This window comes from Uloborus diversus, chromosome 5 (genome assembly GCF_026930045.1).
Source record: "Uloborus diversus isolate 005 chromosome 5, Udiv.v.3.1, whole genome shotgun sequence".
Classification (NCBI taxonomy): domain Eukaryota; kingdom Metazoa; phylum Arthropoda; class Arachnida; order Araneae; family Uloboridae; genus Uloborus; species Uloborus diversus.
The window spans coordinates 47931806-47947104 of NC_072735.1; the positions used below are offsets into that span (position 1 = coordinate 47931806).

Below are 15299 nucleotides of genomic sequence, written 5' to 3' on the forward strand. Positions count from 1 at the left end.
AAGGTACACGTAGGGAATTGTATTTTGTCACTATATGTTGCAATCACGCCTATGGGTGCATGTTCTTCTATATCTTTTTACTAAAAATTGGCATAAAAAAAGACCAATGCAGTTTGAAAAAAATAAATAAATAAATAAAGTAGACTGGCTGAAGTTCATACAGCTAATCTTACTGATACAATGCATTTCAGTGTGATACGAGTTTCCGTCTTTGGTGGATTTAACCACGGATAAAACCAGTTTGGATGTGGTGGATTTAAGCAGGGATAAAACTGGTTTGGATAAAATCAGTTTTGTCTCGTTTTGGCCATTAGTTGAGAGCATAGGAAATAATAAAGGTTAAAATGAATATAAATTAATACATAATCAAAAGAAATATGAAACAACAATTCCATAATCAGTCACTATTCATTATTTAAGTTTACAGTTAATTTTACACACTATGCAAGTACTAAACTACTGCATATTCCAAAGGGTAAGTCACATCACAGGAAAAATATGTCTCAAGCAGTGTAAATACAATAATATACAGTATACCCTTGTTTCATAGTCTCATAAGCACAAAATGAATTTCAAATTTGTTCAAAGCTTTTCCTTTATTTTTTAAACAAATTGAATATGTGTTCGAAGTTTTGTGAAAAATAGCTGCAGACTGTTTAGTGTTTCTATTTGTTGCAAACAATATTTTAATGCTAATATAAAAACAGTTGAATTTAAATCACCGACTTGGTTTGAAAAATTACTTCAGTTTTGATAAATACACATAAAATTATATTTATGCAATAAAATGCAACATTATGCATATAAATTATACGTAAACACACATTAATTTGCTTTTACACAACACAGTTTTGGCCAGCTCTTTGATGGTAAAATCCAGTTTTGACCGGTTTCAACCAGTGGCATGGATAAAATCGGTTTTGGTTTTAACTACAACCCTGATGCAATTTGAAAAATAACTAAAGTTGACAAGTTGAGATTCATAGAGCTATCTTACTGATACAATTACTCAACAGAAATTGGAATGCAGAACTGCGACAAAGTTATGCATTTTTTATGTATGAAAGTTTATTTCAAATATTTCTATTGAAACACTCAATGATCCAAACACATTTCTAATTAAACTCTCCACTACTAATGCTCGCTTGCAGCATCAGAAACAAAATACAGGAGCCGAAACATCCTCATATAAATAATAGCCGATGATGGAGTAACCTGCGTGTTTCAACAATGAAACTTGTGCCACGGCATGACAATTTGATAATATGTTTTGGTAATGTTTGACATGCAGGGAAAGGTTTTATTGTGACAAGGCTGAACTGAATCCGGTAACTTAACTGTTTTACTGGTAAGACAGGCATTTTAGGGAAATGAAGAATCAAAAAAGTGATTGAAAATTAACACTAACCACTGGAGTTTAGGGTTAATCCACTGGAGTTAGGGTTAAAATTTCAAACATCAAAATATCAATTGCTTCAATCAAATGTAGAAGAGTAAAAGCAATATCCCCCCCCCCCCCATCATACCTTGATGGGCAACTTTCTAGTGTTATCATAGTCAAGACCCAAGATATTATTAGAGCTACTAAATCTTCACTACTGACAATAATGCAAATTCAATATATATTGTTGATTACATCAGTTTATACAAGACAGATTGAATAAAAGAGGAGAGAGAAGGGTGGTTTTATGTTACCCACCTCGAAGGCACTTTTACTTGGCCATAAAAAGAAAACCTAACACTGAAACCTAACTGATATTGTTTGTGTAGATTTTTAAGTAATAAAGGGAATGAAGTTTAATTTGGGTTTAGTTTTATGTCCACTGTTGTCCATTATTTTAATTAATGATATTATAAACGTTGTCTGAGAACATCAATACTTAACAATAATGTCTTTAGTTATGAGAATTTTTGATGATGACGAATCAACGAAACTGCTCCAGAAAAGATTTAGATTATATTTCAAAGTGGGCAATTATGTGGTTTATGACGTTAAATTGAATAAATTTTGCTTTATATCAAAATGAAATATAAATCAAAAGAAGGTGATATTAGAAAGAAGATTAAAAATGAATAGCTAATGACATGAAATAGCATTAGTTCAGGAAAAATATAAAATAATTTTGAATTAGTTGAACATTTGAGATAAATACATATATTTTAACAAAAAACGTTTGTAAATCAATTGAGTTGCTATCACAAATGAATAAAATATACATATAAATTAATATTCTCTCTCTCTCTTTCTCTTTTTTCAGATGTACCACAGATAACAATAATAGTTTTTTTTCTTCCTCTTTCTTTTGTTACATTTTTTAAAATGCAAAAAACATCAATTTACTATGATGTTTTTTGCATTTTATAATACTTTTATTCAAAAATTCTTAATTTTCCAAAAAGAGATAATAATTATTCATGACAAAGTATTTGTATGCCAGAAAACAGGTAGATAAGTCAAAAATATTTAAAGTTTCTAATAACAGTAAGAAATAATAATAATAATAATTATAAATATCTTACCTTTGGAGGATAAATCAAATTTATAGAATGATACAATTTATAATTTACAAACCCCAGCATAGTACTATAAAATTGTGCAAATGTAACCATGATTTTAAAATCAACATCTGTTGGTCGCTATGAAAAAATAAACAAAAAATTATTAAAACCTCAGACTAACTACAGGTCACATAAAATTCAGGCATGCATTTTCACTCAAAAATTATTGAAATAGAAATACAATGTATACACATCATACATATTGGCAAATATGAAGCTAATAATTATGAAACAAAAAGTTAATATTGTGTGTATTTACTGCTCTAAAAAATAAAACTGAACAAGAGACAACATTAAATTTGCACTTCTATAAACAGCATCATCTACATGATAATCTACAAACTCTCAACAAATGTTAAACACACATTTCTTCCGCTCACTCCTTTAACTAAGTCACCTCCCTATAGTAATGTTTCTTATTCTAAATTAACTGCTCTTTTTCATTTTTATCTAAAAGTTAATCGTCAAGTTGCTAAAACATTGAAAAAATTGTTACTGTATTTCCTCCAGCTAATAAATGAAATTTATTAACTTAAAGCATGACCCCACTTAATTCTTATAGGTCATGACAATCGATGAAACTTATGGCAACAAGGAGAGCACTACAGAGAATCCCTGTTTCCATTATGTTGCCATTGATTGGAGGGCGCAGGGGTTTAGTTCAGCGCCTCTTGCGGTCAAAATGGACGATCTCCAATTAAAAATAAATACAGTCAAACCTGTCTATCTCGAATTTCATGGGGAGGGAAAAAAATTCGACATAAAGAGGTTTCGAGATACGAAGGTTTTGAGAAACTTGTTGAAATTTGGAATCTGATGATGAAAGTTTGAATTTTATGCTACAGACAATACATGCGAAACATTAAAATACTTCCATATTAGTTTTGTTAAGAATTTATTCTACTATTTTATACCAAGTACTTTATTGTAAATTAAAAAATCATTTTGACAGTAATGAAATTTTAAGCTTTCCTTTTTCAAGCAAAATAGTTTCTTATTGTTTTTTGGTACCTATTTTTTTTTTTTTTTTGGATAAAACTATGCTCTTGAGGTTGGCAATGGCTAAAAATCATTCATTGGAAAAATCTCCCACTTTTCTTTGTAGCATTTATCCACTTACTGGAACACGTTGGTCCTTGCACTGGAGAAGCCATTTTATTTTATTTTATTTTTTTCATTAATGAATTGCTGTTCAAAAATTCTAGAATTTATTTTTTTCACGCTTATAATCGGCTTTTGATTTGAATGCCCTTTAACCATGAACTTGAAACTCACTCCACATTTCAAAACTGTCAAGTTCATCCCTCACCTCATTGTCCCACTCTCTGCCCTCTGCTCTGCTTCCGAAAAAGTGCTCGAAACGACTGTCCTTTCGTTGGTCTTCCTAGAAAAACAACATTTCTGGACGCATTTCTGTCTTTTTTACACTGCCCTCTCTGCCCTTGAGGATATACTACTGTTTCTGTGTTTAAGGGAAGTTGTTGTTAGTTGTTTTGAAGATTACTGGGCTTCGAATCCGAAAATGACCGCATTGCTGGAATTTGAGATATAGAGGTTTTTGTATTTTTTTTCTGAGATAAATATGGAAAATACAATGAACTTTGGCTGCAAATGCAGGGAAATTAAAAATATTCAAGAAATACAGGCTTTCGAGATAAGCAGGTTCAACTGTATAAACTTTGAAACGTTGACATTGATTGGTAGATGCATAAGCTGCATCAGAAAAGTCATAAATTGTCAAGGCCCATTAAGCGTCAGTGCCATCTAGTGGGGTCATGCTTGAATCATCCCATTCATCATGGCAAATAAGGTATTTAGAGTATCTCTTGCAGAAGTTACCTTTCTTACAAATGTCAGACTAAATAACTCCAAGACAGGGTTTCCGCTACGGTCATTTTTTGCAAAATGCGAAATCACTATCTCAATGACAAAAATAAAGGAAAGCATTTTTGCTTTTTTGCTAAAATAAAAAATTAATTAAAAGAAAAAAAAACAATGAATGATCTAGGAGAGGAAGCAGCATGGCATGGATACTCAACAAAATCTTTTTTTAAATCTTAAGCCAAGACTTTTAACTACTAATCTATTCAACAATATTTAGTCTTCTGGTATTAAGTTCCCCTCAATAACTGCATTATTAGGAGGAGGGGAGTACAATGTTCTAAAAACCAAACATGCAGTTTCTTTTTTATTTTACATTTAATAAATAGTTGCTAAACTTGTTTCTTTATAGATGTCATAGATGAAATGAGGCAATGAGAAGCAAAGGTATGTAAGTGGACATTTTCAAGTTTTGCGTAAAATGCGTTTAAAGATAACATCCTAGGTAGGCTTTCATTGAATTTTTTTTCTAAATCATGCTGTATAGCAGCAACTACCAGGGCTACTAGTATTATCTCTTGGACTAAGACAGAGGAGAGGTTCACGTACCAGGTGTACCGGCCATCTCTAAATTTTTAATTTTGCCACTTACATCCCTTTGCTGCTCACTGCCTCAAATAAGAATTTTATTTTCAACTGGAGATGAAACACACTGAGGCATTTAGGAAGATACGAGAATACGAAACATTTTTTGCCTTTTGCTAAAACTTTTCCCACAATTTTAGCTTTTATGCTAAAGAACTTTTGAACCCAGCTTAAACCCTGCTCTAAGAACTGCAAAATGATTTCAAACATAAAGAACTTGCACACTCTTTGATTCGTCAGTATTGTTGGACTTCAGACCAATGTTTTGGTTTTCCTTCCATCACAGTACTTAGAAGATGTTCTCAGCCCATGAGTGATTTCGGGAAACATTTGGAAAATCAATTATTGGTGTCATTAACTCTCGCATAATTTTCCTAGTACTCCAATTTGTAATATTTGGACTGACCCAGATCTATACATTTTGGCTCTCCCCCCCCCCCCCTGCAACAAAATCTGTAGGGCCCCTCCAGAGAGGCCAGCAGTGTACATTTGCAATGTTATAAGTCTTAGTGCTAGCTTTTAAAATCTATTTCTTGGGCCGTGCTGCCCCTTAAAGATGTGGGTCCCCTGCACTGTGATGTCTGCGGGTATGCAGATCCGGACCTGTATTTGGAAGCGATTTCAATAGTTCTGATTCTGTTACATGGGTAAGTGCGACTTACTGAGAATATATTTATAGCGCTTTGTATTCTACATGATTCTCATTCACTTATGTTGTCTATTTCCCTTTAATTGAGACATGTGGTAGAGATCAGTTGGCATAATTCCTTGTAAACTGTGCCTGGATCTTATATTTTAGCTTGTTATGGTGATTTAATTTTAATCAGAGAAATATGTGAGTGTAAAAGTGGTAGAGCTGAAAATTTTTTTGAACAAAGCAGGCAATGTTTGAAATATAACCAAGCTTATGATTTTGTTTATTTTTAGTTGAAGTATTGAATCTACTTTTGATGATATCGGTTGGTGCAGAAAAAGTAGATGAAAAAACAGTGAAACCCCGATTTTAAATCCCCTGGATCTACATTTTCACCGCATTCAACATTTCTTCATTGGGTCCTATCAATTTTGCTGCTGTGCATTTCCTGCATTTTAGCTTTTTAACCCCAACCCCTTGAGAAACGGAAAATCAGGGTTTCACTGCAATGTTCTATTAAACATGTTATGTATTGTGTGCCTTTTTTGAGTTGAGAGAAGTGAAAGATCTTTGTCAATTTGTCATTGCAACGTCTCTAGATTCATACAGCCAATTCTTGAGAACTCCAAGTCCCACTTTTCACTCCAGACTTCCCACGTACTTACCACTATTTATGGTTTAATCAACTGTATGGGACCCCGAAGGCAGCTCTGATTTCTTGATCCAGACCAGAAACAGAGCAATTCCCGGTTCAGCACCTCTAGAGCTATCGTTTCACTAGCAGGACTTTGTGACCGCGAGCATATTTAACTCCCCCGAGTCACCATTAATAGAAAAAGTGGATCTTCCATCAGCTGGAACCCTCCAGTCACAAGTCCGAACCCTTACCACTCGTAGACCCAAGGGACCAACTAAAACCGTTGAGTTACTGGTTGATCTAGTTACAGGAAGTTTCCACAACCTTTTCAAGAGTGGGCCCCAATGAAAACTTCAAAGGAACATTCAAGTTATAAGGCATTGAGTTGAAGTATGGAGAGTTGACTGTATGTAGCATAACATTCAGCGTACTTAAAACCAGATATTATTTGCGAAAGTAGGTGTGAAGAAATTCCAAGGAATAGACACAAGAACAATAGTTTACACATGAGTATTTTTTTTGTCCCAGTAAAATTAAAATAAAATACTTACAGAAAATCCTAAATTATGAGGAATCATCCAGGTAACAAGCTGTCCCATTATTTCTGCTTGATAATAAATTCCCTTTACGGAAATGAAAACTTTACGCAAAGACTTTGTTTGCATGATATAATGCAAAAATTCAACTGAAATTATAGGAAAACAATAGATTAAATAAATTAAGCATAAGAAAGTTATCCAGTACATCACTACAATTATTGCATAGTATTTGAAAATTATCAGAAATGCCTGTTAAAAAAACAGAAAATTCATTAAAAAAATAAAAAGCTTTCTTTATTTTTTGGCTTTAATTTTGAAAAAAAAAAAAAAGTAGATACATATCTTCAAATTGTTTTTCCATGTACAAAGGTTAAGCTTATTGAGGTAGTGAATCAAACTCTCAATGCATCTTGGAGTTATATATACATAAAATAGCAAATTTTTATGTATGTATGTTCTCTACACAAATCCATAGATACTATCAGATCTCGACCAAATTTGGTTTGGGCACCCAAGAAAGAATGTAGGGGAGCTTTAAAATGCCAAAAAAGTACTGAACCATTCGAATTTTAATTTTAGAACTCGAAAATGCAGACTTGCCAACCTTATGAAAAGAAAAAAACGGGAGATCCAGTCAAAGCTTTAAGGGAGAAAAAGGGAGATTTTAAACGATGCTATAATAAGTAAAAAACACTGTTATAACAAGTATTTATTTAATTTTTTCATGAAAGAGAATTCACTCGTATAATCGCTCTTTTTGTTTGTAGATTTTTTTTTTCCAGACTTCGCTAAAGATGAATGTTAAACTACAGCGCACGCTGTAGATCAAGATGAAAACACGCGGCGCAGTTAGCATGTGTCTGAAAACTGAACGATACCGCGAAAACGGCAACGGCGCATGCGTGAGATAGAAGTGGAAGTGCGAACGTTGAGTTAAACCAAAATACCATCTCCGGAAGCATTTCGGTCGACACTCCGAACGCACCCATCGGATGTTTGCCACTCGACGTTAAATCCCAGCTATCACAAATTTGCCATTTCAGCTGCAATTGCGCGCGGACTTAGCTTTTCAGGCTTTCTGTTTTAAGATTTCGTGTGACTTGTTTATATTTAGTCTGAGTGAGAGTTCCACCAAATTAATTAATGCGATTAGAATATTTTCACAGCGATTTCGTGATATATTATATGAAACTATGGATATGAATAACTGATAATCTTAAAAGAAAAATAACACTTCAATATTTATTAGTTTGGAAATATTTATTTAACAAATATAAAACACGTTGTGTACTTCAAAAGTGATTGGAATATTAGTAAAGAAATCCGTATTTTGCGAATATTTTACGTTAGGCGTAAACAACTTAGTATTATACATTTTTATTTAGGTTGAGGGTTCGGCTTTGTATTAGAAGTGAGGCTAGTACGCACTCCTGAGGTTAAAAATTTGGCCCTGAAAAGGGGCAGACTGATAAACACTAAGTTTATCCTAAGTACAATGTTATTATTTAATTATATGTATCTCATCATTTACAAACTAGAGCTATTTAATTGTAAACTTACTATGCATGTTAGCATGTTCGCGTTGTAATATCCTTTTCGCTTTGACAAGCGATTCTTCCCGCGTACTTCAACTTCAGATGAAAACGTAAACAATGAGTGACTCTGTTTTCGCTTCCCGGTGAATTGAAGGTCAGATGACGTCTCTCGTTCTCAGACATTCTAGAAGCTTTTTGCACACGTCTTTTCCGCACGTGTCGAACTTGAGATGACGTGTTATGCTAATTGGGAAAGCAGTATTTATACGCTCGTGTGATATGACTCTTTCTCTTTTTCACTCCTCGCATCTACGATAGATGTTTTAGTTTGCCAACTTGCAGGTTGCAGTTGGGGGTTTTCGGTTCTTGGCTTTTCAGCTATCGAGATAGCCATTCACAGTTTTTAGAATGGATTAATAGGAAGTTAGTTTTCTGATCGGTAGTTAGATGTGATCTAATAGATACTACTAGAACTCGCTGAACTTAGTGTTTGTGATGCATTATTGAAATGTTAGTATTAGAGATCTATGAATAGAGATCATGAAAACATCTTCAATGGAACATTCGGTAATATTTAATAGAATTAGTAAATAGATATAATAGGTCTACAAAGTTCATGATTATACTTTAATTTTGCGTATGGCTTTGAGTTATTGATTCTTCAAGTTACTTTATTATTTTCTCATTTTATCTTTTACAATTGTTAATTGTTTAATAAATAGTTGATATTTTTAAAGAATGACTTTTCGTCACTTGATATAAGATTCTTCATGCAGCGGAAGATAAATTTCTATTTAATAGTTTGACTACTCCAATCGCATATTACACTTTGCTAATTTAATAGCTTTGAATTATCATTATTCTTTGCAAAACTTGGGCTATTCTCTTTCTTGCTTTATGCTGGAGAATTATAGCCCATCAATGGTTATGGTAGCCCAGATTATAGAGTTAGTCAAATACGAGATGAAATATAATGCTGTCGTCTGAAGTCAGATTATCAGAAATTTAATTCCTTTTTCAAGTGTCAAGATTTAAAAGAAGATTAGGAAGAATTTTTTGCAAGATAATTGAACTTTTTGTACAGGTTTATTCAAGATTTGATGTTCCAAATTTGAACTTTTTTTCAAGAGATTACCTTTCTTCAAGATTTCTATGATAGTTAGTGACGGGGGGGGGACCGTTCACTAATTTACAAAATGAATCGATGAATCCAAGAGTCGACATCTTTGACTATTTTAGTTAAAATTTAAGAAAAATTTGAAATTTTTTTTTGAAAATGGCAGGTCCTACTTACACCATAGAAAAATTGAATAGCAACAACTACACCGAATGGGCGGTAAATGTCAAATTCCTACTTATGAAAAAAGATTGCTGGGATATTGTCATTGGTTCCGAAGAACTTCCCGTAATTTCAAGACTCTGACGTCACTAAGCGAGATATCAAAGATTTTCACTACCGCAAGAAACTTGCCCTATCGTTAATTTTTCTTAACATTGAACAAGAATTTAAAAAGATAAATGAAAATATAGAAGAACCTACCTTATCTTGGCGAAAGCTCAAAGATCACTTCTTCCCGGAAAACCGCTGCATTCAGATGCAACTGTACGCAGAGTTAAATAATTGCAAAATAGAATCGGGAGAAAAATTAAACCTATACGCAGCCCGCTTAAGACGCATTTAAGAGAAGATAAAAATTGTACACAAAGATTTCCCTGAAGATTTTCTAATTTTTCAATTGTTACAAAACTTACCTATAGAATTTGACCATATAATACAATCGATATTAATCAGACCAGATGCAACTTTTAAATTTGAAGAAATTATAGTTGATCTAATAGTAGAAGAAGGACGTCTAGCACTTCGTGAAAATTTAAATACTAAATCAGAAATCGCTTATGTTGAAACCAGAAAAAGGTTGTGTTACTATTGTAAGCAGCCTGGACACTTGAAAAGAGATTGCCCACGACTATATCGGAATTCTTCAGCCCAGAACAGGAAAAGTCAAGGATCCCAGGACAGAACCAATAGAAGAGGACGGAGCCCATATAGGAGGAAACAACATTTTTCAAGGGAGAGGAATCGTTCACCTTCAAGCACCCGATGTGAGTACAAAAACTTTTTTATTTGTGAAGCTAACTTAAACCATGTAGAGGAAAAGCCCTCTGTATGGCTTTTTGATACTGCTGCCAGTGATCATTTTTCTGGAAACAGAGACTGGTTTAGAACTTTTACACCTTTAAAAAATAGCAAAATGGCTGTTGCCATCAAAAATCAGACCTTCCCGATTGAAGGGAAAGGAGATATTAAAGTAAGATTTGGAAAAAGGTCTGTAGTTCTAAAAGATGTTCTGTATTCCCCGCAATTAAGGCGGAATTTGTTATCTGGTACAAAATTTGACAAAGGAGGAGCTAAATTTAAAGGGGGGAATGGTTTTGTGGAAGTTTCTGACAAAGAAGGTCTAATTTTAAAAGCAAAACTTAAGAATGGTGTATATTGTAAATTCTAAAAAGTCAAATCAAATTCCTTTAAATTCTAGTCATTTTAATTCTGAATCTAGTCATGTTGAAGATTTAGAAACTTGGCATAAGCGCTTGGCGCATGTCAATATTGATAGTATTAAGAAAACTAGTAAATTGCAGGGAGCAAGGGGTTTACCAAAGTTTAAAAATTCTAAAATTCAGTGTGACGACTGTAAAATTGATAAATTTAAAAGAGTCAGTTTCAAGCCGTTGACTGAAAACCGTAGTAAATTTAGAGCTTTTACATGCTGATGTATGGGGCCCGTGCAATGTACCTGGTAAAAATGGTGAAAAATTTTACTTATCTATCATTGATGACTTTTCTCGACGCGCAACTTTGTATCCCATTAAATCAAAGGGTCAGGTCGCAGAAATTTTCAAAAAGCATTTTACTAGAGCAGAAAGATTTTTAGATACGAAAGTAAAAGCTATTAGGACAGATAATAATAGGGAATTTGTTAATCATAATTTGGATAATTTTTGTGAAAAGCTTGGTATTAAACATGAACTTACTAATTATTACACGCCAGAACAAAATGGTTCCGCGGAGAATTATAACAGAATTGTCGCTGATTGTACCCGTGTCTTGTTAATAGAAAGTGGTTTGCCAAAAGAATTCTGGCCAGATGAAATGTTGTATTTTGCATACACTTGGAACAGGGTATGTCACTCCAATCAGGACAAAACTCCATTTGAACTATATGGCGGTAATAAACCATCTGTAAAACATCTTAAGCCTTTCGGCACAATTTCATTCGTGGGCACTCCACGACAACGTAGAAACAAATTGGATGCTAAAGCCCAAAAAGGTATTATGATTGGATATGTGTTTAGTACCAAAGGTTATCGTATCTGGATACCTGATACTAACGCGGTAATTGAATCCATTAATGTTTCTTTTAAAGAAGGTCATTTTTACAAAGACCATTTTCATTCTAAGTTGGATAATAATACTTTATCATGGACTCTAACCTCTCGTCCACTCGATAGTGATACGGATGTAGAAACTGAGGAGGAGCAGAGTCAATCTGACGTTGACGTGCCAGAAATCTCTAACAGAGAATCTAACATTCATAGTGATTCAGATTCAAATAGTGATTCAGATACTGAGGGGGATACGTCAGACGATGACAAGTCCAGGATCATGAGGAATCCAACATGGGTCCGAAAAATTGTTCCAAGACCCGATGGGTCAAGGAATGACATATATTATTTTGAAAAGGGTCAATCTAAAAGGTTAAGATCTGTTCATGATGTAAGAAAATATTGTGATAAATTAAATCTTGTTTTTGAACCATCCTTATTTAATTTTCAAGGGAAAGATACCTTTCAGGGGGAAATTGCAAGCCATAATTCTAGTTCAAGTATAACAGAATCTTGACTAGAAAATGATATTAAAATTCCACGCACTTATAAACAGACTCTTAAGTCAACAGAGCGGGAAAAATGACATAATGCAATGAAGTCTAAGATCCAATGTATGCATGATAGAATTGTTTGGACTTTGGCCAAATTACCAGCAAATACCACTCCAGTTGGTAGTCGCTGGGTTTATACACTTAAGAAAAACGAACAGGGGGATATTATAAGATTCAAAACACGGCTTTGTGCTCAGGGTGTTGCTCAAATTAAAGGATTAAATTTTGAAGATACCTTTTCCCCAGTAGTTCAATTTGGTATAATTCGGTTTTTCTTTACATTATTAGTAGTATGTTTAAAATGGTCAAATGTTCAATGTGATGTAAAAAATGCCTATCTGTATGCCCCAATTGACGAACAAATATATATGTTTCAACCCCCAGGTTTTGTTGAAAAAGGAAAGGAAAATTTATATTGCAAATTAAATAAGGCAATTTATGGATTACATCAAAGTGGACGTCTGTGGTACAATGAAATTTTCAATGTTTTGTCAAAATTAGGATTTAACAAATTTTCATGTTGCAATTGTGTATTTCATAATTCTATTGTAATTTTGCTATTATATGTTGATAACATCGTTATTTTTGGTAAAAAGGACTATGATATTAAAAATTGTTTAAAATTATTAAGTAAACATTTTGACTTAAAAAGTATTGGGTAAGACGAGAAAACTAATAGGTGTAGAATTTGAAGAAGGCGAAAATGGCTTTCATCTACATCAAACTAATTATATTGAAGAAGTATGTAAAAGATTTAGTAAATATAATTTTTCTATCTCGTCATTACCAATTAGTAAAGGTTGTGTCTACTCAACTAAAGATTGTCCGAAAAATGACGATGAAATCAAAGAAATGAGTAAATTACCATATAGAAATCTATTAGGATGCTTAAGTTTTATTGCAAATCGAACTAGACCGGATATATCTTATGCAATTAACATTTTCAGTCAATTTCAAAGTAATCCCGGTATTACCCATTGGAACGGATTATTAAGATTACTTGGTTATGTTTCTAATACAAAGAATTTAAAATTGAAATTAAATTGTAACAAAATCCAAATCATTGCTTATACTGATGCAGATTTCGCTTCAAATAGAGATGACCGAACATCTGTCGGAGGTCAACTTATCTTGCTTGATAATTCGCCCATAGAATGGCGCACTTTTAAAGAAAAATGTGTAAGTCTTTCAACTATGGAGGCAGAATTTGTCGCAATGACCGAAACTGTCAAAGAATTGATATGGTTTGATAGGATTTTGAATGAATGTATTGAAACTAAAACTGTAAAATCTAAAGTAAAATCCTCGCTATTTGTTGATAATCAAGCTGCTATTCAATTTGTAAAATCATCAGTTGAAAATCACAGAAGTAAACACATCGATGTTAAATTGTTTTTCATTAGAGATTTAATATATAAAGATGTTTTTAACATTAAATATGTCAGAAGTAAAGATAATTTATCGGACATATTTACAAAACCAATGACTCGCATTGAATTGTCTAAATTTATTGAAATTTTTTTTTACAAATCATAAATGTATAACTTAACGCATTGTTTTCACGTATTTAAGAAGTCAAAGCATAAATTTTTTTTCTTTCAATGTGTTTATACAACTAAAAATTTATAAGTGCTTATACATCTTGTGCTGATTTGAGCAGTTACTTGTTGTATGTTGTAACTATTTTCAGATTGAGTGTGTATCTATGGAAGGACTGTATTTTCTTAGGACATTTCACAGGACTGTCTACCCAATTTTTCAATCAATGATGAATGATGAAGAAAATTTTTTCTACAATTCTTGTGAAAATTTGAAGTTCGATGGGTTACTGTATTTATTCCCAATGAAAAATACTTTTCGTGTTTCTAATTTCTACTAACATTGTTGTAAAAGAATTTATATGTAAAACTTGAAGCCATATGAATTTATTTTTAATTTATTGAATTTATATTTAATTTGTAAGATAATGAGATGGGGGGGACATTGATAAACATTAAGTTTATCCTAAGCACAATGTTATTATTTAATTATATGTATCTCATCATTTACAAACTAAAGCTATTTAATTGTAAACTTACTATGCATATTAGCATGTTCGCGTTGTAATATCCTTTTCGCTTTGACAAGCGATTCTTCCCGCGTACTTCAACTTCAGATGAAAACGTAAACAATGAGTGAATCTGTTTTCGCTTCCCGGCGAATTGAAGGTCAGATGACGTCACTCGTTCTCGGACATTCTAGAAGCTTTTTGCACACGTCTTTTCCGTCTTTTCCGCACGTGTCGAACTTGAGATGACGCGTTATACTAATTGGGAAAGCAGTATTTATACGCTCGTGTGATATGACTCTTTCTCTTTTTCACTTCTCGCATCTACGACAGATGTTTTAGTTTGCCAACTTGCAGGTTGCAGTTGAGGGTTTTCGGCTCTTGGCTTTTCAGCCATCGAGATAGCCATTCACAGTTTTTGGAATGGATTAATTGGAAGTTAGTTTTCTGATCGGTAGTTAGATGTGATCTAATAGATACTACTAGAACTCGCCGAACTTAGTGTTCGTGATGCATTATTGAAATGTTAGTATTAGAGATCTATGAATAGAGATCATGAAAACATCTTCAATGGAACATTCGGTAATATTTAATAGAATTAGTAAATAGATATAATAGGTCTACAAAGCTCATGATTACACTTTAATTTTGCGTATGGCTTTGAGTTATTGATTCTTCAAGTTACTTTATTATTTTCTCATTTTATCTTTTACAATTGTTAATTGTTTAATAAATAGTTGATATTTTCAAAGAATGACTTTTCGTCACTTAATATAAGATTCTTCATGCAGCAGAAGATAAATTTCTATTTAATAGTTTGACTACTCCAATCGCGTATTACACTTTGCTAATTTAATAGCTTTGAATTATCTTTATTCTTTGCAAAACTTGGGCTATTCTCTTTCTTGCTTTATGCTGGAGAATTATAGCCCATCAATTTCGCG

At 32.9% G+C, this 15299-nt stretch overlaps 1 protein-coding gene across 1 annotated transcript in view; it reads right to left on the reverse strand.

Annotated features, from left to right (window-relative positions):
- Nucleotides 1-8402, reverse strand: part of LOC129222907 (pescadillo-like) — a 30611-nt gene extending 22209 nt beyond the window's left edge. The window contains exons 1-3 of the mRNA XM_054857469.1: nt 8396-8402; nt 6848-6981; nt 2521-2637 (exon numbers count right to left, since the gene is read on the reverse strand). Coding sequence (XP_054713444.1) covers nt 2521-2637; nt 6848-6981; nt 8396-8402 — 258 coding nt within the window. The remainder of the gene's footprint in view (nt 1-2520; nt 2638-6847; nt 6982-8395) is intronic.
- Between the last annotated feature and the right edge of the window lie 6897 nt (nt 8403-15299).